At 42.6% G+C, this 22795-nt stretch overlaps 1 protein-coding gene across 14 annotated transcripts in view; it reads right to left on the bottom strand.

Annotated features, from left to right (window-relative positions):
• Nucleotides 1–4288: 4288 nt before the first annotated feature.
• TCF7L2 (transcription factor 7 like 2) overlaps nucleotides 4289–22795 on the bottom strand; it is a 173464-nt gene continuing 154957 nt past the window's right edge. For 3 of the 14 annotated variants that reach the window (XM_079311926.1, XM_079311938.1, XM_079311932.1), the window contains 7 exons: nucleotides 21115–21255; nucleotides 20234–20393; nucleotides 19398–19505; nucleotides 14623–14671; nucleotides 13343–13393; nucleotides 12102–12174; nucleotides 4289–6547 (listed from right to left, as the gene is read on the bottom strand). In XM_079311926.1, coding sequence (XP_079168052.1) covers nucleotides 6124–6547; nucleotides 12102–12174; nucleotides 13343–13393; nucleotides 14623–14671; nucleotides 19398–19505; nucleotides 20234–20393; nucleotides 21115–21255 — 1006 coding nt within the window. In that variant the 3' untranslated portion in view covers nucleotides 4289–6123. Of the gene's footprint in view, nucleotides 6548–11431; nucleotides 11505–12101; nucleotides 12175–13342; nucleotides 13394–14618; nucleotides 14672–19397; nucleotides 19506–20233; nucleotides 20394–21114; nucleotides 21256–22795 lie in introns of all 14 variants that reach the window. The other 11 variants (XM_079311934.1, XM_079311933.1, XM_079311929.1 and 8 more) reach the window with 8 other exon arrangements.

Here is a 22795-nt window from a genome sequence, read left to right as displayed (position 1 = left end):
CATTCCAAATTTAGGCCAAAAAAATGCTCACTCACTGTCTTTAAAAATACCACCTGCTTAGCTATTTTGTATAATGTGCCATTATATAAGTTTGAAGAAGGAGCAGGCAGGGAGGCAGCGGGGGCTGAGGAGGGGTGGGTGGAACAAATTAAAAAGATATAGTTAGATCCAAAAATACCCCAGCAGCATATTTAAAAGGGAGCACAAAATAAGGGAGCAAAGGAGACAATTTCTGATGGAGATTAAAACCAGGGTGTTTGCTAATGCCTGGGAACCAGCTACTACAAATGAGCTTGTTTGCAAATAAGATAATAATCCTCCTTCTCTCTTTCTTGAAAAAACCCTGTCCCTTTTGCACACCCAGCTCCAGTCTTCCCCATGCTACAGAGCTGTGGAAACACCTTGGGACTTTCCCACCCTGTGGACTGTTCTGGTGATGTCCAGGCCAGGGCATCACAAGCCCCTGCCAGCAGGTACCTCCTAAATGGGGCCGTGCTTCCCACTGGGGAGCTGGTGCCAGCTGCTGAGTTGAAGGAATGAGACAAGAAGCTGGTAACCCCACAGCATTGAGTTCTCCAGAGCAGCTCTGCTCTGTGAGCAGGAGCATTAGCAGGGCCTGGTGTCCTGCAGATGTGTCTCCTATCTCCCCACTGTCCTTTCCCTCCCCTTGCCTCCCCGCTGCAATCTTACATAATATTACATATTGCAGCTGCAGTGTTTACACTTTTCCCTATACCCTAACTCCTTCTCTTGTTCCCTCCAACATCCCAATGCTGTCCATGTCTCCTACCTAATCTTCCCAGCCTGCCAGCTGGGCAGGGGAGCACAGATGCTGGTCCAGAAGTAGACGTGTGATAATTGGCCATCTGGATGCTGCCAGAGAGAATGGATAACAGCTGAGCTCTCCCTGCCTTTTCTTCAGCAGTGGATCTGGAAAGCCTCTCTTAGATTTCCCTGGAACTCAGAGGGACTTTATCATCTCTGAGAGCCTGACTGCTGCTGTCAAATCTGGCTCAAAATGCCAGAGTATTCAAGAATTATCAGGAGAGTGTCAAGCAGATGGACATAGAGCATGACTTCATGTTCTTCACTGCCTTAGAGGTCCAGATTAATATCCCCTCACCCCAAATTTAAAAGCATTTCCAACCTCAAAAAACAGAGCAACTCCTAGTACATGGATGAAAGTCATGAGTTAATATTTTTGATGGATCTCAGAAGAAAATCAGTCTAGGGATTGGAAGACTAGAGTCCTCAAAGTGTCCTTAAATGGGTTGGTGACATTATTGACAATGATGGATGCTTGGAATGAAATCACTTGTAGCTGATCTGCCTCCAAAGTCTCAAGATGTTTTCCAGGGGCATCTTAAAATGAATGCCAAAGTCTGCCCTTTGTTTTATACTAAGAAATTTTTTTTATAACATAGCAATTGCTACAATATCTGATCAAATTTGAATATTTATAGTTTTAAGGCTCCAAAAGCTTTAGACATCCTGTCCAACAAAGATCACTTGAGATCAATCTCAGTCCTGTACTGAATTTAGTTTTCATCTAGAGCACCTCTCCCAGAACAGCATCCAAAACCTTCACCCAGTTTTTGGTGAAGTGCTCCTATGTGTATGCCAGACATACCTGGGCAGCAGTGTCACACACATTGCTGGTGTTTGTTTTCTGTATTTTGTTCTTTTGTTTTGGTTTTTTTTTGTTTGTTTGTTTTTTGTAAATAGTAACAACAACATTATTAATATTAGTATTATTAACTTTCATTATTGTTGCAATGAGCTATGCAACCATTTTACTGCAAATTCTCTTTACATCTTTTTTATAGTCTAATGAAATGAACAGGACTCTGAAGATTGCTCTTTTTTTTTTTCCTGCCTGTCCACTTTTTTTTTTTTAAAGCAAAGCATGAAACCATGTGGCACTGCTTTGAGTCAGCAATTGCTTAAACTTTTTAAAATTCCATACACTAAGTGAAAAATGAGATTTACAAAACTAATGGAAAATAAATGTCTCCCGAACATGCAATACATTGACTTGCTTCCTTGCCTTAGTCCATAAAAACAGATGGAAGCAATAGCTACAGTGAATTACCTACTGTATGCAGGGCCCTGTGCTGTCCCATGGCAGTCCTGGATGAGAACAGACCCTGCCACTTTGTCACCACCCCACTCTGGTGGCTGCCCTCACTGGTGTGGATCTGGGGGCTCCTCATCCTATTTTACACCACAGTTTATAGAAAGGGCTGTCTTCCCACCACGTTTCCACTGTACCTGGACACAGAGGGAATACATATAAACAATGGTAATTTTGTCCCAGTAGCTTTGTCCCAGCTCAATTCCTCAAAGCAAGGGAAATTTGGAGGCAAATCTGAAAGCACAGTCCCTCAAAGGGACACAGCCAAGGCACAACCTGCAGGAAACACAAGCAGTTGCTTTCCCAGGGATATACAATTGTTTTCCACAGCAAACAAGTTCCCAGGATGAGTTATCCACCACTCACAAGCCCTGTTCAATGCACCCTTAGAACACATGCCTCTCACCACCCACACAGAAGGAAAACTAATTTGCACAGGAACGGTGTTTTCCGAAGTTTGCCTAATAAAGCAGAGAGCAAAGAACACAGTATTTTCCTGAAGATATGAATCATACCTTGATGGTGTGTGCTTTGAATCATGGCATTCAAAGGTCTCCCTGGAGCACTATTCCTTACTTTAGAAGAGAGCAGCTATTCCCAGCAGAGATGCAGCACATGTGTCGGGCTGATGGATGGCCATGCTCTAGCAAGAGTCAAAACACTAAGGAAAAAGAAGTAAAAACTTCCCTAGAAACCTTAACTAGCCAGAGTGTAATTTGAGCATTGCATTCAATTTGCTGGCTACCAACAATAGCAAAAGTTGGCACCTTCCACAAAGGCTTTGCAGCAATGTCCTTTTGCCCACTGCAGAACCCTCTCCCACCCACGCTGCCCACGTGCCTGTTCCACTGAGGTCAAGGGCAGCAACGTGTCAGACACAACAAAAACACCATCAGGCCTTGGATCAAGGCAGATAAATGGAGCTTGGTAAAACATTCACCATGACTTAATCCTTCTAATAGGACATAAGAAACAATACTCATATATATTACCCTTTACTAGCATGTTTGAACAGGAAAAAAAAATAGGTTCATCTTGTAAACTAATAGTTAAATATCAGCAATTTAAAATACTGCATATTGCTAACACATTATTTAGTAATTCACTCAGTGCTGCCCAGACCCTCACAAAGGAAATTCCTCCTGCAGCCAGCAAACACTTTTGAGGTTTCATTGGACACCACAGGAAGGGTCAGCACCATTACAGTGCTGGGCTCACCAGAACAGCCTGCTCCCAGGTCTCTGCAGAACTCACCCTTCCTGCAGAGCCTGCCAAGCACAGCCAAGCAGAAATGCAGTACCTGAGCAATGCACCTGCACAAGGCAGGGAGCAAAGCTGCTTCAGCACCTTTACACTCCATTCTCCTCAAGTGCCACCATAGGAATTACTATGGCTGACATTTTCCAGGATGACTGGCCCTGTGGTGACATCCACTTGAGATAGAATCCTGCTAATTATGAAGTTTAAATCTCCACTTATTTTCAAAACCACAAACAAATCAACAACATAATAGGAATCCTTGCATATAAATTCACTCCCATCCTGCAGCATCTGCAGGCATTGCTGTCAGGTGGATGCTGCATTCTCAGAACCAAGAGCAGGCTGTGCTGCAAGGGCTCATTGCATTAAAAAAACTCTCAAATAGATGTAAAACTGGACTCAAATCTTTCCAGGAGATAAAGCCAAAGGCCAGAAGAAGGACTTTACTAATTAGGGCTACCTGGGCTCTCCTGTGTGACCTTTATAGTGCTCCAGCCCTATGTTGTGAGATCACCAGGTTAAACAGAAATACTTTAAAATTAAAGATATCACCAGCCCTGGTCTGCCACCCACCAGTCAGGCTCACTTCAATTGGAAGGACATTCCCTTAGCTCACATACTGTCTTCTGCCAAACCATGTGCCATTTGCTTTAAATAAAAAGAATTTTTAGCCACTGCTACTCATGCAAAAATGCACTGAGCAGGGAGAGGGCCACTGCAAATGCATTCCATGGGAACCCAAAGGAAATGGGATTTCTCACAACTAGAGCTAGCTGCAATTTGCCACAATTTTCACACTTTTCTTTTTTTTTTTTTGAAGAAGTTTTCCAGTCAGCCTGCAAATCTTTCCAGCCAGATAAAATGCAGTCAATGCATAAATGAGTTGACAAGTCATTCTCTGCACATACTAAGTTGCTTTTATTAATCCAGAACTGCATGCTACAGATACTGTACAGCATGAACATTTATTCATTACAAAAAATGGCTTCCAAACCATTAAAAATGAAAATCGGAATAAGAGCATAAAACGGAACAGTAACATCACAACTGTTAGGAAACATTCAAAGTATTCACAAAAAATGTTATAGTTAGCATCTTAATAAACCAGAGAAAAATCTGAGACAGTTTTACAATCGCTTCATGTCAACTACAATGGCACTGAATGAACAGATGAACAATTTTTCAGCTTTATACAGCGTTTTTTGCAACATCAACATGCCTAGGTTTTTTTTTTTGTTTTAAGTTTGCTACCTACCTGTATGTAGTAAGTGTACATAAAAGTGGCAGTCTGATTTTCCTTTTATGAATAATCTAATATACAGAATTTGGCCCTTAAGGGTTTATACCTCTTCATTTTAAATGCTTTCCGGACAATCTGCTACCAAACACGTCTGTTATAGGTGACATTAAAACTACATACATATCTACCTATGTAACATCACAGCAAAACATGATGAACAAAAAAATTACAGCATTAAAAAAAAAATAATAAAGTTGTCGGGAGAAAGTTAAAAGTCACTGAGAATTTTGGCACATAAAAATTTTGCACACAGCCTACAGTCCTAATGTCGCAGGGGATTCAGCTGCAGTTCTGAACGGGAGACACTTGGACCTTGCTATTTTTCAAACAGCATTGCTAAAAATTCCCTTGCTAAATTTTCAAGTCTTTTCGAGTGTAATGGCTTTTAAAGCAATTTTATTCTTTACACTATTGATCCTTGAAAAAATGCATCTGCGAATGTCCATTTGGTGGCAACCGTATTTCATATAGCAAAAAAAAAAAAAAAAAAAAAAAAAAAATCACGAAAAGAAATCAAAAACAAAATCCCGGAAAAAATATATATATACACATTTATATATAAACTTAAAAACCTTGTACAAATGAGTTGTTATATATAAGATGCTTACACTAAAGGAAAAAAAAAACCCTTTATACAATGTTTCAAGGAAAAAAAAAAAGAAGAAAAGAAACATTTAAAAAGGGACAACATACAGATACAACAAGCAATTTCTAAAGCAATAAATACTACTGGTCCAATAGCGTTGTGATACTTTTAATTGTTGAGTAGCGTCCCCTCCCCCAAAAAGAACAACACCATGGAACAAGGTATATTAACACATTTTTTTAACCCTTTGTTTCTGTACATTTAAACAATAACAAGTAACATCACAATAAAGGTTGTTTCACACAAGGAAGGAAAAAAAAAAGAAGTAGTAGCGGCACCGCATTCGTTGTGCCCTTAAAGGTTTAAAAACCAGATGTAAAATGATTGGTTCGCAAGCTCGTATTTAATACAAATAATAAAGAACCAATGCCTCTGGCAAGGGCTGCTTCAAAATTGCTTCTTTTTTTTTTTTTAATTTTTAAAATCAGTCTTTAAAACTAAGCTATTGGAACTACATAACAATTATGTATATATATATATTTTTTAAACGCTACAAAGACTTTAAACAGCTGTTGATAAAAATTTTGGCAGAATCATGAGGCTTTTCTCATCTACATATTTAAAAAGGAGAAATTGAAATAAGAATGGGTCAAATATTGACCAATGAACTCGATAAAACATCAACTAATGTAGCCACATGGCACAAATTAAAAAAATGAAACGACGACAAACAGCGGACGACGACGAGAAGAAAAAAAAAAAAAGAAAAAAAAAAAAAACCCAAATACGAACAGAATTCAATCCCCCCCGAAAAGGAAACGGAAAGGGCTAACGAGGCTAAAGCTATTCTAAGGACTTGGTTACAAGGGAGAGCGGCTGGGGCTGTGTCCCCGGCAGCGAGCTGTGGGAATGCAGGGAGGACGTGGAGGGCTGTGCGAGGGGGGCGGCCGGCGGGAGGGCGGCCGGCGGGTGCTCCAGGGCCCCGTTGGGGCAGCTGGCGGCGGGCAGGGCGCCGGGCTTGCCCGCGGCGCTCTCGGCGAGCGCCAGCGAGGATGGCGGCGGCATCAGCACCAGGTGCGCCAGCGGGTCGGGCTTCAATGACAGCGACAGGGGTTGCGTTTGTTCAGTCTGTGGTTTCGAGTCTCTGGAGGGGGAGGCGAGCATGGCGGGGGAGGACGGAGGAGAGTCTAGTAAGCTTCCATCTGAAGAGGGTGGGCTGACGCAGCTGCCTTCACCTTGTATGTAGCGAACGCACTTTTTTTTTCTCCTAGAAACAGGGAGAGAGAGTTATCTGTGAATAAAGGGCAGAGATGCTGATGGAGACAGTCATCTACAGCAAAGAGCCGTCAATCAGCTACTCTGGGCTCTGCACGGGTGGCAGCCTGGCCCCACGTGCCATCCTGGGTGTCCTGGGCACCAAGCCCGCTCGGGAACCTCCCCTCAGCTAATAGATTTGGAAAGGATTCACCAATTTATTGTCTCTTCATCCCCCTCCTCTTCAGGCCTTCTCCTTTCCTTATTTTCACAATCAGAAAACCAGATAAATGGGTTTTGGAGCCCAGTGTTCTAATCTACAAACTTTCCTCCATGGGAAAAAAAGAAATATTAAAAAGTAACTTAATCCTTCTAAAATAAAAACCCTGGATAGCTGATGGTATCTCAAGATGTCCCATAACGCTGTCCAACTCAACAGGGCTACAGCTACACCTGTGTCACCTGTGGTCTCTTACGATGCCCTGCCCTGGGGAGGCAAGAACAGCTGCAAACTACTGCTCACTGCTTTCTCCTCTGTTAAGAACCACACCAAATCCAGAAATGTCAGTCAGACAGGAGGGATATATAACAGAGAGAACGAGAGAGAGGAGAAATAAAAACAAAACGAACAAACAAAGCAAACAGAAGAAAAAACAGGGAGAGAACAGGAAAAACAGAGTATGATCCAAAATAACAAGAATAACTGGTTGTATGGCCTGCAGGTTGTGGCTTTAGATCGACTCAGTTTTACTTTTTGTTTTGGGGGAGTGGTAGATTTGGGAAGGTGCTTGTCTGCATTTTGGGGATTTTCCTCTGAGAGGCCATCCATGTAACTCCAGAGTGGGATCCAATTTCAGTAGGTGAAGAGCACGACGACAGGTACAAAGGTGAGGAGCAACATGGATCTTATTTCACACCAGGGAATATGAGTCTCACAAGAGCCCTCATCTTCAAATAAATAAGTGACCCGACAGAGATCTTTTCTCCTCCCTCTGTCCACTGGATAATGTAAAGGAGCAATGAAAACAGATGACAGTTTCACACCATCTCTCTTGCCAAGTATGTGCAAGACAATTCTAGCAGTAGGACAGAAATAATGAGGCAAACAACCACAGCATCTGACAGAATGATGTCCAGTGGCCACCTTGACCCTAAGCATGCTGGCTCTCCAGCCCTCCTATCCCCAGTCACACTTCCCATGGGAAGTCCTGGAGTGCTGTCACACAGCCCAAGGCATAGGACAAAGCCTGTCTAGAGCAGCTCTGCCACAAGAACTTTGGATGCTCAGCTAAGCTGCACAAAGCCACCAAGGTGAAGGAGGAGTTTGCTCTCCCTCTCCAGTGGATTCATCACCCTGGCTCCACAACTCCATTGGAGGGAGCATCTGAGTGTGGCACAGCAGCTGAGTGTCACTGGGGACATTCCCCACTCCAGGAGGTGCCCCAGCTGCCCTGCTGGTCACCAGTGTTCTCTCCTGTGCATGGCATTTGACTAGGTTAAACCAAGCTCTGCCCTCGAGGCAACGAGGACAGATGCTTCTCATCTGCAAAGGAGACCAAGCTAGCTTGATCCTGGAATTAAAACTATCATCTCCATAGCCAGGAAGGAAACAACAACCCCAGCATCCCATCTTTCACCAGCTTCAGTGAGGGACCAGTGCTGTGACATCCCTTCCTCCAGAGACTCAGGTCTGCTTTCAGATTCTGCTCCATGGCAAGGTAAGGGGTTAGGGCTATGAAGAGTTTTAACCACGTTAGCCTGCAGATCAATACATGCTAAAAACTAAAGACAACCATGCAACTTAAATGTTAAAAAGAAAGAAAGATAGAAGACAGCAAGTAAAGGCTGTAAACCATGCTTTATTAGAGCAACGTTAAAAGACAGGAAAAAAATTAATTTGGTGGGCTCAAAACAGACCTTGTTAATTCTTCTACCATCAACAAACAACACTGGAAACCTCTGGCTCTTGGCTAAGGACAGTTCTGCTGTTTTCTCTCCCATTTCCTCTCTCACCACTTCCTACTTCAGCTGTGCAGCACTACCAGAGACACAGCTCCTGTCAGGACCTTCTGTACAGCTCCAGTGGCAAAGCAGGATAGTTAAGCTCCCCAAAGCTCACCAATACTACTTGTGTGGAAAGATGGGTTCTTACAATTTTGAGATTGCATGACTTACTCCCCTATCCACAAATTAAAATTAGTTGCAAACAGAGACCCAAGCTCTGCCTGCCTCATTGATGGGGGTCCACAAGTCCTTCAGCTGGACTGCCCTGAACCTACAGGGCAGTGAATTCTTTAACTGGAGGCAGTTTGAATGTAGTATGCCAGCATTTAAAAATTTATTTTTAAAAAATATTTAAGTTCTGTGGCCTGAAAGAAAGAGCTCCCTTGGCAAAGCAGCCTTAAACCAGGTTTACTTGACTTTCTGACACTGCAGAGTTAACCTTTTAAAAACCAAACCCATTGCTCTGTGCTCTGAAGTAATTTTCCTTTGACTAGGATTAAGAGAGCATATTGCTTCTTTTACTAAACTCTTTAATAGTGTGGCCACTTGTAGACTGAAAAAAATATTTACTTAAATGATGATGGCTCAAGGGGAGAGACATTTCTGCAATCTGTGGCAATTGCACCATGGTCATGTACATGTCTGGTTAAGTGGGACAAAAGGTTCAGAGGGAAAACCCCCAAACCACACAAGCCTATGTTTAGCAGATGTGAAAACCACTAGGCAGTTCTGATGAGGGGGAATAAGTAAAAATCTAAACTTATTGTGCCTCAGTTTTGCTCTCCTAAAGGCTGAGAAAAAAATACTACATATCACCCTTCTCAGAAGCACCAGTGAGGATTATTCACTTGTGCATTGCTCTGAAAATGTTAACTTGCTACATCAGTAGGGCAGACCTGACCCCACCTGTGCTGCCCTTGGAACTAGCCCTGAAACAGGACCAGGAAACCTGTAATGCTGCAATTGCCATGAGTGAAAGCCACAGAAGATTGCAAGGGTTTATTCAGTTGCTGTGGACAAAGATGTCTCACTTTTCACCACAAACTGCACATCTTTCGCACCTACCTAAGGTGTGCTACAAAATGCTACCATGCCAGCAAATGCAATGTTATGATGGTTAGGACCAGAACTAGGAGAGAAATGCTCTAATACCTAGTGGTAAAATGCCTCCATGCATTAAAAAACACACAAGAAACCCAAACAAAAAGAAAAGCAGCTGACACTGAATCAGGAAGTCCAAAACTATCAGCTATACCACTGAAGTTGGCCCTGCTGCACTGAAAAGACTTCTGACTAAAATCTGGTGTAAGTTAAGGGAGGGTTTATGCTTCACATGTAACCTAAGCACTGTACAGACCAAATAAAATGTTTCCTTGCTGATAAAATGTTTTAAAAGTGCGTTGCTTACTTAAGCAGCCAGGAAAAGATAAAGCAACACAAACATGATGTGCCCCCAGTTCTGGTACTTGGCATGCAGAGCCCTGACATGCTTCACATACTCTATCTCTAGACTACACAAATACCTGCTGATAGGGTGCAGCAAAGTAACCTCAGAAAAGAGCCTAACTAAACACAGCACTGCAGTCCTTGGCTAGCAGGAGACTCCTGACACACTGAAGCAGCTACTCAGCTCTTCTGCACTGAGCCCTTCTCCCTTTAAACACTAAGAAACTGCTGCTTTCCCAGCTTAACACACGTCCTGGTGCTGACACCTAAACCCCAACACCCGTGCCTCAAATGGGACAACACACAACCTGCAGGAGGCATTTCTGGTGCCTGCTCTGGTACACTGGCACACACCCCCACCCTCAATCCGTGTTTCCTCGACACTAAGCACAGACAAGACTGCGTGCATACACAAAATACGATGGACGTCTGAGCTACATTCTAAATGAGATGGAGCACATGGGACTGGCATGAGTACGAGGGGAAAATGTGGGAGAGGAATCACTACACACAGAGTGTGGTTTGGGTTGAAATACCTACCATCATAATATTCCAAATTCAAAGACTGCTTGTATCAGAATAAAGAAACAACAAATTTAACCAAATGCGATCATATAAGGAAAAAGGAATGAGAAAAGAACTACTCGGTATCCCTCCACCAAGAAAGAAGCACAAACTGAGTTACACATGGAATTAAACTCCAGTAGAACATGGGCTGCCGAAATTTGGGCTCAATGATGTCTTTCATCTCCTTTTAATGCTGCAAACTGTGCTACTAAAGTTGTAATTAGTTTTGTCTAGAGCTCAGACATTTACAGCTCACTTGTTGGGACAAAATTTATAGAAGAAAATATATTTTTGGGATTATAAAAAAAAAATTTCAGATAATTTAAAAAATTATATTTACATAAAACTTACTGAGGCATAGAAGCCAACGACAGCTGTTTAATTTTTCAGATAATACCAAAAGAATGAATACAGTATAAGCTGTAAACACTGGCTTTTACATCTCTAATAATGAGAAAAAAAATAATGCTGCAGATGCCAAGAACCTTTTTAAAGATCCTTTGCAGGCAGGGGACATAGACCCAAATGAAAGACAAAATACAACTGTCCAGCTAAACATTGATTTTGCTGGAAAAATTAATGGACAATCTGGAAAAAATACCAGAAAAAAAAAAAAAAAGCCAAAAAATTGCCAGCTTTAAGGACTTTGAGTTTTCTTGTTCCCAGTTCTACCACCAGGGAGAGGTTATTGGTAAAGAAAGAGAGAAAATGGCATTAAATTAGCAAGAAATTCCAAGATCAAAGATTATTAGCAATTGATGCTGTGGGAGAGAGAAAGGTGGGGAGTGGGGAAAAAAGATTAAAAAAATAAAATCACACAAATGCACTAAGAGGACAGATTGCTTTTATTTCCCCAAAGGCCTGATGGGTAGTTTTATACCTGCATGGTTTGCACCATAAACTCTGTCGGTCAAGCCCGAACAATGCCCGACACTTCTTTGGAGTATTTGCATCTGTTAGCATAAGGTAAACACAAAAAATACAACACAATGGTGGATAGAGCTCATTTGGTCTGGGTCATCTTAGCTACAGCTACGTTCAGCTTTCAATCACCTCCGCTTTATTGGGTAATCTCCCCTCGTACCAAGGGCAGGAAGGAAAACAGGACTTTCACAATGAGCCAAAGGGAAACAAAAAAACCAAAAATCTCCGACACGGCCACGAGCCTGTGTGGTGTCGGTACCGCACTCAGTGCCGCGTTAGCAAGGGACTTTCCTTGGGTGGAGGCTTGGAAGGAGGAGCGTGGTTGAGCCACAGATCAGATGGGCTTAAGGTTGATGCTGTTTTACAGTGGGTTTTTGGCTAGCAGCAGCAAAGAGGAAGGCAAAAAAAAAAAAAAAAAAACAACAAACCAACCAACCAACAAAGAAGAAAAAAAAAAAAGCAAAACCCTTTCGGAGAGACGATTACTGATGGCAGTGTCCCACTCCCTTGTGTCTCCTAGATCACAACACAGAGCTACAAAGCAACAAGGCAGGAAAAAAAAGGGGAAAGTACCAAATAAACCAGCTGCAAATCAGCCATAGCGAGTCTGGGAAAACTATACACACCTGCAGGGGCCGCACCAGTTATTCTGTTGATCAAGGCCAAAGCGCGCTCGGCATTTCTTAGGAGCGCTCAGGTCTGAATGAGTTCAAGAAAAGCGAGCAGAAAAGGGAGAGAGGAAAAAAAGAAAAAGGGGAGAGGGGGGAGTGAGAGAGAGAGAGAAGAGAAAAGGGGAGAAAAAAGAGAAAGGTAAAAATAAGGAAAAAAATAAAAATAAAAAAGGGAATAAAAATCAATGTCCTTGTTATTAATTGCAAATATTGACTTTTGATTTAAAATTAATAAAAAAAAAAGTGATAATTACATTTTTATTCAACTCTTGAGATTAGCTGTTGCAATTAAAGCTGCAGTATCCCTTTATAAAGGACTGTTTCTTTCCCTTTTAAGAGAGCAGGTAGAGGAAAGTCTTTGTGGTTGGTCTAGCAGGATGTTTCAGGCAAGATTGATTTGGGCTGGGTTTTCTTATTCTTTTTTTCTTTTTTAAGAGTGGGGGGAAAAGGAAGAAAAGAAGCTGAGTATGGAAGTTAGGTCCTGAACATGCTTTTTTCTTCAACTCAGATACAAAATAAGAGAAAAAAAAAAAAAAAGAAAGGAAAAAAAAAAAGAAATTATATCTCCTGGGATAATGCAGCTTTTGGAATAACATTCAATTTACTTGTTTTCATTAATTTGTATTTAAAAGAATGGATAAGAATAAGCAGATTGCAGAATGAGTATGTTAGTATCAGCCAGAAAATAAAACATAAAGCATGGCAAGGTGCTGAGTTAGTACAGCTAGTGAATTGCAATGAACAGGCTTGAGCAGAAAGGAAAAAAAAAAAAAAGATCCAAAACTAAAATAATAATAAAAAAATGCATATGCATGCTAATGTGAGAAGACTTAGTGGGAGCCATGAAAAATGCCATTAGATTAAGGAGGTTCATTACTGACTTGCTTCCATTCTTTATCAGTCTCTTTAAAGAAATACTGCATATTCAATTTGCACAGTTAGTACAACTCTTGCGTTATTTTTACTGCATTACTGTTTTAATAGCAATCGTTACAAAAACAAAAAACAAAATTAAAAAATACTATCAAACATAATAGATATAAAGATATATAGATAATAAATACTATCAAAACGTGTGGATGGTATTTTTTTCTTAATGTCATAAGTGTTTAATGTTAAAATCTATAATGGCAGGAAAAAAAAAATTAAAAAGCAGTTTATAAACTATTTTAAATGACTCAAAATGACGTTAGCACCTGTAATCGGAGGAAGTGAAAGGCAAGGATTTAGGAAACATTCGCTGTGTTCTGAAAAAAAAGAACAAATTATACAAAGGCTTCAAAAAAACTAAGTTAGGGCTTCTTCAAGATCGACTATGAGATTGCCTATGCAGTATTTCTAATTTCCTAGACAGAATGGCAAACCTCCTTAATTTAAGATGGGTGCGATTCACCACTGTAAGGCATGCATCAGGACATCCAGGGCCAGCCCCAGGAGCAGCAGGCGCACAGGCGGGGACGCGCGGAGCAGAGCGGAGCAGCGGGGCGGGGCGGGCACGGCCTGGGCGGGGCAGCCACAGGGACACACCCAGCCTGGGCGGGGCAGCCACAGGGACACACCCAGCCCGGGTGGGGCAGTCACAGGGACACACCCAACCCGGGCAGGGCAGCCACAGGGACACACCCAGCCTGGGCAGGGCAGCCACAGGGACACACCCAGCCCGGGCGGGGCAGCCACAGGGACACACCCAGCCTGGGCGGGGCAGTCACAGGGACACACCCAGCCTGGGCGGGGCAGCCACAGGGACACACCCAGCCTGGGCGGGGCAGTCACAGGGACACACCCAGCCCGGGCGGGGCAGTCACAGGGACACACCAAGCCCGGGTGGGGCAGCCACAGGGACACACCCAGCCTGGGCGGGGCAGCCACAGGGACACACCCAGCCTGGGCAGGGCAGTCACAGGGACACACCCAGCCTGGGTGGGGCAGTCACAGGGACACACCCAGCCCGGGCGGGGCAGTCACAGGGACACACCCGGCCTGGGCGGGGCAGTCACAGGGACACACCCAGCCTGGGCGGGGCAGCCACAGAGACACACCCAGCCTAGGCGGGGCAGTCACAGGGACACACCCAGCCTGGGCGGGGCAGTCACAGGGACACACCCAGCCTGGGCGGGGCAGCCACAGAGACACACCTGGCTCGGGCGGGGTGGCCACAGGGACACACCCAGCCCCAGGCACTGCGGCCATATGGACACACCCGGCCCAGGCCCGGCTCTGTGGACACACCCGGGCCAGGCCCGCGGGGAGGCTTGGACATGCAGTGACTGGGTTACTAGTTTTAGGAGGGCGGTAACGCTTGAATAATTGGAGTGCTTTAAAAAAATAAAAAAAACAAAACAAAACAAAGCTGTCTAGCATAGGGACTGGCTCCCCCGAGGTCAGGAGAACTGTGCCCACCTCCCCCGTACCTAAGGGTCACACCAGGACTGCCACACTTCCACTAAGCAAGAGGTTTTGGTTTATCTTTACTTACCATTGGTCTCTCCTGGCTGCTTATCCCTTTTCCTCTTCTTCTTCTTTCCCTGCAGAAAACATACGCAGACGAGAAGGATTAAAATAAAACAAGTGTCCTTGCAAGAGGGCACCGAGCAATGAGGCTGCTGCTGGAGCAAGGAGCTCCCAAGGGGGGACACCAAAGTGTGACACTGGCTCACCCCCAGTGCAGGGGGCCCCAAGGATATGCTGCAACACTGCCTGCCCACCCTGTGACTTTCCAGACAGCCTCACTGCAGCCCCCCAGTGCTAACACCCACCGAGGCCATGGTGCAGCTGGAAGGACCAGAAGAAGAGCAGAAGAAGGACCTGCAAGATGCTACTTTTGAGCTAAGATCATCATGAAGCCAAAAACATCTGGCATGTGTACACTCCTGCATGCAGAAATTTCAAGAATCGCTTGTGGTCATGTATTGGTGGGGAAGGAGAGGGAGATAAGAGAGGGGAAAGTGAAGTCAGACTGAGCCCTGGAACTCCTCAGCACCAAACTCAAGCATTCCAGCAAGGAAGCCCACAGTAATGAGCAAATCCTAACCCGCAGTTTTATAGTTCCACTGAAAACCTAGAAAGCAATGCCAGGACAAGAAAAAAAAAAAATCCAGATATAGCCAAGACCCTTCCCACATTTTGCTCTATCACAAGGAAACAACCAGCAATATTTTACTAAATTCTATCCTTTTCCCAAACACTGTTACCACAAGATGATGAAATTCATTACAGTTTTTGACTGGAAGGAGAAAATCTCATGCTGTTTCCCTCCAACACTGTGGGAGAGGACAACTGGGACCCCAGCTTCTATGGAAACAGTAATTGCTTTCCAATAGAAAAAATATGAAGTAATAAGCATAGCTCAAAAGAGAAAAGCTATTTTCCCAAGAAAACTCCTCTAACACTGAGGTACAGGGTTTGCAGAATAGCACAACAAGGCCAGTGCAGGCAACAGAGTAATTTCGTTTTCACAGCTCCTTAAATGCTAAAAGCAACAACTTTTGGGCCAGCAATATCAGCAGTGAACAGCACAAGAATTCCTGGCTTTTGAAGACAAGGTAGCAAGCACAGCTGGTGAGAAGACCTCAGAGCAGCAGTTCCCTGTTGGTGAAGGGGCAACAAAAATATCTTGGAAGGAGGAATCTCACAGAACTTTTGAAGGGTTGGATGCATCTGGGAAAGCCAAGAGGTTCTCCCACACAATGGGCACTTTTCTCAGTGGATGGATTCCAGATACATGGTTAAGATGGGCTTTAGCATGGCACATCCACATTTGGGATGCTCCCCATGTAAGGTTTACTGGAATGTAATAGTAAAAAATTCCCTCAACATGAAAATAGGACATTGATTCATCATTATCCTGTTTTTTCTCCATAAAGCAGGCTTTGTGGCATGGAGTTTCTACACTCATCTACCCTTACTTGCTCAGGGTTGTAAACTGCCATCCTGTTGTCCAGTCTGGTCCAGGTTTATGAGATCCTTCTGGAGGTGGAAAAAGCTGTGTGCACTGTCCATCTCAAAGGAACTTTAAACAGCATGCACATAATCCTGCAGCCTGGATGCTGATGACAAATAATCTCTGAGATAATTTTTTGGGATATGGAAGTTGTCAATTGCTAGAGCAGCCATCAGTCTAACATGACAGGCAAACAAGGCAGACAAGCTCTGCTCCTAAAGCTCCCTGAGAACTGAATAGGGAAAACCATGGTATCTTGAAATCCACATACCATGAAGATGGAAGAGGCTCAGACTTTGCTCCATCTATATTGATCTAGATTGACAGTAAGTCTGTGAAAATCAGTGAATATTTTTCAGCTTTCAACAGTGTAACCAAGACAAGACAACTGCCTCAAGATTAGAAACCTGACTCTTAATCTCAAGGAAGCCACTGGTATAATTAACAGAGTGCATCTGTGGCAAATTTACTTAATTTTTGCAGTATATTTGGAAATTCAAGGGCTATTTCAATTTGAGACCTTACAACTTCTTCACTTGAGGGCCAGCCAGAACAAAGGTCAGGAGTCACCTGCCTTTCACAAGCTCTTCAAGCCAGGTATTAAAGTAGTGTAATGTCTTTAGGGAGCCATCTGCTAAAAACAGCTGATCTACAGGAATGTCAGCCAGGGACCAGGAATTTCTCATTCTTTTTCAACACAAGCTTTTAAAACCCTTCCTAACAAAGAATGGACAAAGGTGTAAACTCTTCACACCCTTTTCCAAAAGGAAACAGGGAGAAGAGCAATCTTGTTTGCTTGTTCAGTTTCTGGGCTACATGAGGAGATTAGACTATGTAGCTAAATTGATACATGGACTTAAGGAAAGAACTGTGGCGGCAGATTTTCAAATACTCTGCTGAAGAGACTATTAGGCATTTTCTTTGCCTAAGATTGTTCTCCCAAGACTTGAGCGGATTGTAACATTTTCTGTCATCATACTATATAAATTCTCATGCTGCAAGCAAATATGGATGTAAATGCCTGCTAACCATTTTGGCAGCTCCCTCTCCAGAGCCAAACCAACATGGGTTTTGAGATGTCTGCAGTTTTTTGGTACTAATTTTCTAGATAAGAAGTGGGTGAGGTGACTGGACCCTTACATAGTTCTGAGTCCAGCACTCAGCACAGCCAAACATCTTGTATTAGATCTCAGGAAGAGCCAACGTGCCTTGTGACACCAACAAGCCACGAAGCTGAAAGCTGCATTTCCTGAATGCACTGCTCCTGTCTCTGAAGACTTGGGCTATAGCTGGCCTTATCCTTGAGCCTGATGTGAGGTGCTTAACAATTTAACCACTTCAAGCAGCCCAAAGTCGCTCCCCTGCTAGATGTGTGAAAAGCTCAAGACCCTACAAACGGCTGAGGGAGGAGGGGCACTCAGGAGAGCTGTGAATGGACCAGGAGAGGAGACATAAATAAATCCTGTGGATGATGCAAAGGTACCAGGCTCTCCTCAGGCAGGAAGGTTCCCCCTGAAGGTCACTTGGGGGTACAGCATCAAGCCGCTGGGAAAGCACCGGCTTTCTCATCCTGTCCTTTTTAGCTTGAGAAGAAAGGGTTTCTCAGTGTTCACACAGTGAGGACAAAAGTAAAAGGTCCTAAACACTGAGGCTTTGTACATGCCCATCTGTCGGTGGCACAGTCACTGCAGAATGAGCATTCCTGAAGCCTCAGTCGAGCCTGCACTCCCTCCTGAACACCCAAGATGACGATACTGCACAGAGCTGAGAACTACCTGCAGCCTGGGTCTGACAGCCCCAGGCCACACTGTGCTGGAAAGGGAAGGAAAACTAAGCAGGAGCTGTGCCTCATCAGGGTTAAAAAGGTCTCCTCTGAAGAGCACAGAATCAAGAATATTCTGAACTGGAAACTGGAAGGACAATTGAGCGTGCACAGGTATACCTGTAACGACCAAGGAGGGAGAGCTGAGCCCAGTGAAAAGAAAAGATGATCAAGGAAAGAGAAGGATTTGAAATAATATCCTTAAGTACATACTGCTGAATAAGTGAGCATGTGTCTTCTCCACTACTGAAACAGCAGAAGAATGTAAAGAGCTGATGCTGCTTCTCCTGACTTCACTGCAGACTCTGAACTGGCTTCCTCCCACCCACACATATAAAAATGCAGATTCACAGAGGCAAGTATTGTCATATACAGCAAAACAGAACAGTTATGGTAAAACAGGCAGTGATGATGAGGAGGATGGAAAAGACAGACTTCAACAAAACTGTAATGTGCAGCTCTACACAAAAATGGCAATCTATCAACCTTAGAGCTGTTGGTCCCCAGACCTGCAGGGAAGTGTGACTAGAAGGCAGAGAACAGGGTTTGTTACAGAGTTAGAGACCTTGAAAGTTTTAGATGATTTTTTTTCAACTTTAAAAAAAAGTCAAGATGCTGCTATAATCCTATTAAATAGGGTTTAGAGCTCTCACCAATCCACAAATCTGTCAAGAATTTATGGGCTTAGGCTTGCAAACACTTATTACCATCTGCACTGCTTACCCTTCATGGAAGGACCTATTTAGTACTAGGGGTTATAAAGCTGCCCTTATGCTTTTTAACAGACAAAAAATTCTACCACTTTTAGCTGAAAAACAGGCTTTGTGAAAAGTAGAGGGAGGAATCAATTTTAAAAACAATCCATGCATTGATTATGAATTCCAATACACTTTTTAAAAAATGAGGAGGGTAGGGAGGAAAAAAAAGGTAATACGGGCATGAGGAAGAAAACATAAGCAAAATACACAGCTGTAGAGGGTGGAATAATTCATTTAACCCCACTTGAGAGCAAAATTTTCAAATATATAATCCTTTTGGTTTTGCCAGTCCTTCTCTGGAGCTAGGAAAAGTAATTCTATCACTTTCCACTATACTCTCACACAGATAAGCACAAAACACTAATTATTTATCTCTTTTGGTGGAACAGAGAGGAGCCACACTAGGGGGATTTTTAATTTTGTTTTAAGAAATTAAATTCAAAATGACCAGCAATCCAAACAGAATTTAGAGATGCTGGTAAAAGTGAAGACTTTTTTTCACAGATTTCTACTATTATCCACAAATTCTAACCCCATACTAGTCCCAGCCAGGAAGCCTCCTCCAAGTGGAAGGCTGGCAATTCCCCCCAGTAGTTTTGGTGTCACCGAGGGAAGCACCCGTTGTTGTTACCATGCTGGGGTCCTGAGGCTTTCCACCTGGTTCAGCAGGTCACATTGACATTTCTACAAGCTCTACTACTAAAAAAGTTTCCAGTCACATAGGAACCTACATAGTTATCCCGTGCAGACCAGCCTGGGTACAGCTGCATGTGAAGCTGTCGCTCCTTTCTTGCTAGTTCATAGTATTTCGCTTGCTCTTCTCTGGATAACGCGTGCCACTGGGGTGGAGAAAAGACAAAGAGGCAAAATAAAAAGCACTAGTGATTGAGTTGTTGTTTTGGTTTTTTTTTTTTAAGCACATTAACAGCAAAGTGTGTTGTTTATATATATAAATACTGTTGGAATCTATTTTCATAAAAAAAGAGATAAAAACAGATGATCTGGCATGCTGACATTCGTATTTTATTTACAACTCCAGATTATAACTGCAGTTAAATCAACTGAACCACAACTAATCATTTACATGCACTCAACCCCTTTGTCTCCTGTTGAGAGAGGAGAATTAAGAAATCTAAACAAAAACAGACAGCAGGGGAGATGGTCCAGAAGTTGAACCACTTGTCCTGAGCCAGAACTCAGTTACAGCTTTGGAGGTGGTCTCCCCCACTGGCTCTCCTTCCCCTCTTCTAGCACTCACAGGTGCTGATATTGTACTTAAGGTTTTCCATTTCCCATTTACTTTCTGCCTATCCTAGGTCAAAATAAAAATCTAAGATTTTTTTTATCTTCATGGAAATTATGCTGAAATAACACTGCTATTAATTAACTTCTCTTCTTCCCCATGAATGACCTCACCAACAAGATGTGCCTGCAAAAACTAAAAAACAAACCTATGTTTTAGCAATTTCCCCATCCATTTTCACAAAAGCAGAAAAACACAAGGATTCAGAAGATGTGAATCCTACCAAGTTTCAGGCCCTGCTTGTGCTTGTCCCTTGTTACCTACCCTTCGACCGAGGATTTGGTTGATGGCTGCGCTCTCTTTCAATGTGCATTCTGCTACAACTTTTGCTCTCATTTCCTTCATATACAACATAAATGCATTAAGAGGTTTCTTTATGTGTGGCTTCTTTTTCTCTTCTTCTTTTTTGGAGTCCTGATGTTTTCTGAAGAGCAAAGACACAACAGACAGAGACCTCACAGTGAGAACCCCTTGTGAGTTTATTAAATTAATCCACTCAGTCTCTCTAAGCATTAATCCTCAGCAATCCCTAGGAGGAGGACCAGAAAGTTCTCTAGAGCCTTCACCCTGGCTGCTGTATGGAAACAGTCTTAAGAGCATTACAAGAAAACTCACCTCATGTTTATGCAACATCACCACGTACCCTCTGAGCCCCTACAAGAACCTTGGAAGGACATGAGCTCCAGAAAAATGGGCTCACAGGGAGAGCTTGAGCACGACAGTAGAGGAAATAATTACACCTCATTGTCAATGGGCTCTCATCAGTACAAACCTAAACTTGATACCAGCTCTCTGCAGCTTTGAAGAAGCCATTTATGCTTAGCTTTTTGTATCCTGTAGTGCATCTATCTCAAGGCTTCAAGCTAGACACTGATTAATAGAGAAACTGGTCAAGAAACTTGAATCTCGATCAAGAAAATTCCACTTCCTCATCTAAACAGGTGAAATTAGTAACTACTTGCCTATGCCATAGAATGACTCAAAGATTGCTACCATCATTTTGACACACTTTGGCAGCTAAACCATGCACAAATCAATTAGAAAAAATTGAAAAAAATATTTTACAGCAAAAGCACTACAAATTCACATGCAACAAGGGATGCTTTGAGAATGCCAAAGAGAAGCCAGGGGAGGCAATAACTTACGAGCTGTGGAGTGAGCCGACGTCGCTCTGGGAAGATTCCTGTTTGACTGTTGGTGTGACTATGGCCGGGTGAGGAATTCCAGTTGTGTGTAAACTATGGTGTGGCGGGACCATGTGTGGAGGAAACCTAGAGGAGAGAAAGCTGTGTAAATCGTCAGAATAAAAATGAATGAATGGGGAGGGATGTGTACACACATTAAAAAAAAAAAAAAAAACAAAAAACAACAAAACAACTGGTATATAACAAGCACATGACAGCTAGACAAAGCATATGAAAGCTGGCAGCATTAATTAGCAATAAATTAAACATAATGACTCTTCTAATGTCATTAAAGCCAATCTTCCCCTTCATTATCATTACTGACACGAGACATCATGATTTTTAACATCTTTAACAAAAGGCGAATTCAACTGGATGAACTTGTATGAAGGTGGAATTTCAGCTACCTGAAACAAAATCCACCAGTCCAATTCTTTGCTAAGAAATTATGTGTGGCAGCCAAGGAATCAATTTTTATAGTTTTGAATCATGTTGCGAATTTAGGGTGACATCTTTTATTCTATATTGACAGCAAAATAAAATATTAATGCCAACACATTCTAGATGCATTTTTGATAATACTTATAGACGCCTCATTAGCTACATTTTGTTGATGGAGCAAAAGAAAATATTTATATGTGTCTAATAAAACTCTGAGTCACATTGCTTTAACAGAAGGTGGAAGATTGTGGAATTTTTGATCCATTAAAGTAACCTAGAAAGGCTTTAACAGTCTAGCCTTGCTAAAGAGAAAAAAATGTTGTCAGCTTTATGGTTTATGGTCATATACATGGACAGATCCCGGTCCTGCAAGTGGATTCAGAGGGACATGCAATCCTTCTGCATGAATCTAATTGCTTGGTCGGGATCACAGCATAAACATGGCACAATCATTTAGACTTTTTGCATTTTAACAGAAATGAACAAACTTCTCAAAAGCAGGATTGACTTGTATCATTGTTTCTCAACGGTCTCAGAAAGGGTTTGCAGTGAATAAGGAAAGCACAGCATGACTGACTGCCTTCCCCTTAGAAAACTCCCACTGTACTCAACAAGCTTTCAGGGAATGGGTTCTAGCCTAAAATTATGTTTCAGAAGTAACTTCCCTCAAAATGCCAAAATTAAAGTGATCTGGCAAGGGCTTTTCTCACCACAAATCCCCACTCTCATCCAAGAATTTGAACAATCTGATCCAAGTAAAATAACCCAAGATTATGGAACACTTAATTGGATGAATAATTTTTCTTCTATCATCAATATACAATGATTTTTTTCTCTATCCACAGGATTTAAAAGGGAGTGATATACCATGGATACCACTGTGTATAAGCATCAGAAATACAGTGAGGTTATCTTCTTCTCCCCCTTCTTATAAATTTCAATACTGAACTTAACAATCACATCCCCTGTGACATTCTCTACATTCACAAGTGACACAGAAGCACTTTCATGAACAAGAGCACTGTCCACTACAAGCTCTGAGGATCTTTTGTCTATCAGCTGGTAGTACTCAGGGTGATTAGACAGAACTATTTTGTCTTTGAAGGCAGCGGTGGGAAGAGCAAGGACTGACAGGGAGAATGTGAAATTGTTCAAGTTGTAGAGAACTGCAGTTCTTCACGAACAAAGGCATGGAAAGAAG

The sequence above is a fragment of the Erithacus rubecula genome, assembly GCF_903797595.1.
Source record: "Erithacus rubecula genome assembly, chromosome: 9".
Classification (NCBI taxonomy): domain Eukaryota; kingdom Metazoa; phylum Chordata; class Aves; order Passeriformes; family Muscicapidae; genus Erithacus; species Erithacus rubecula.
The sequence above is the reverse complement of the archived record's forward strand: the minus strand, read 5'-3'. Positions and strand labels throughout refer to the sequence as shown.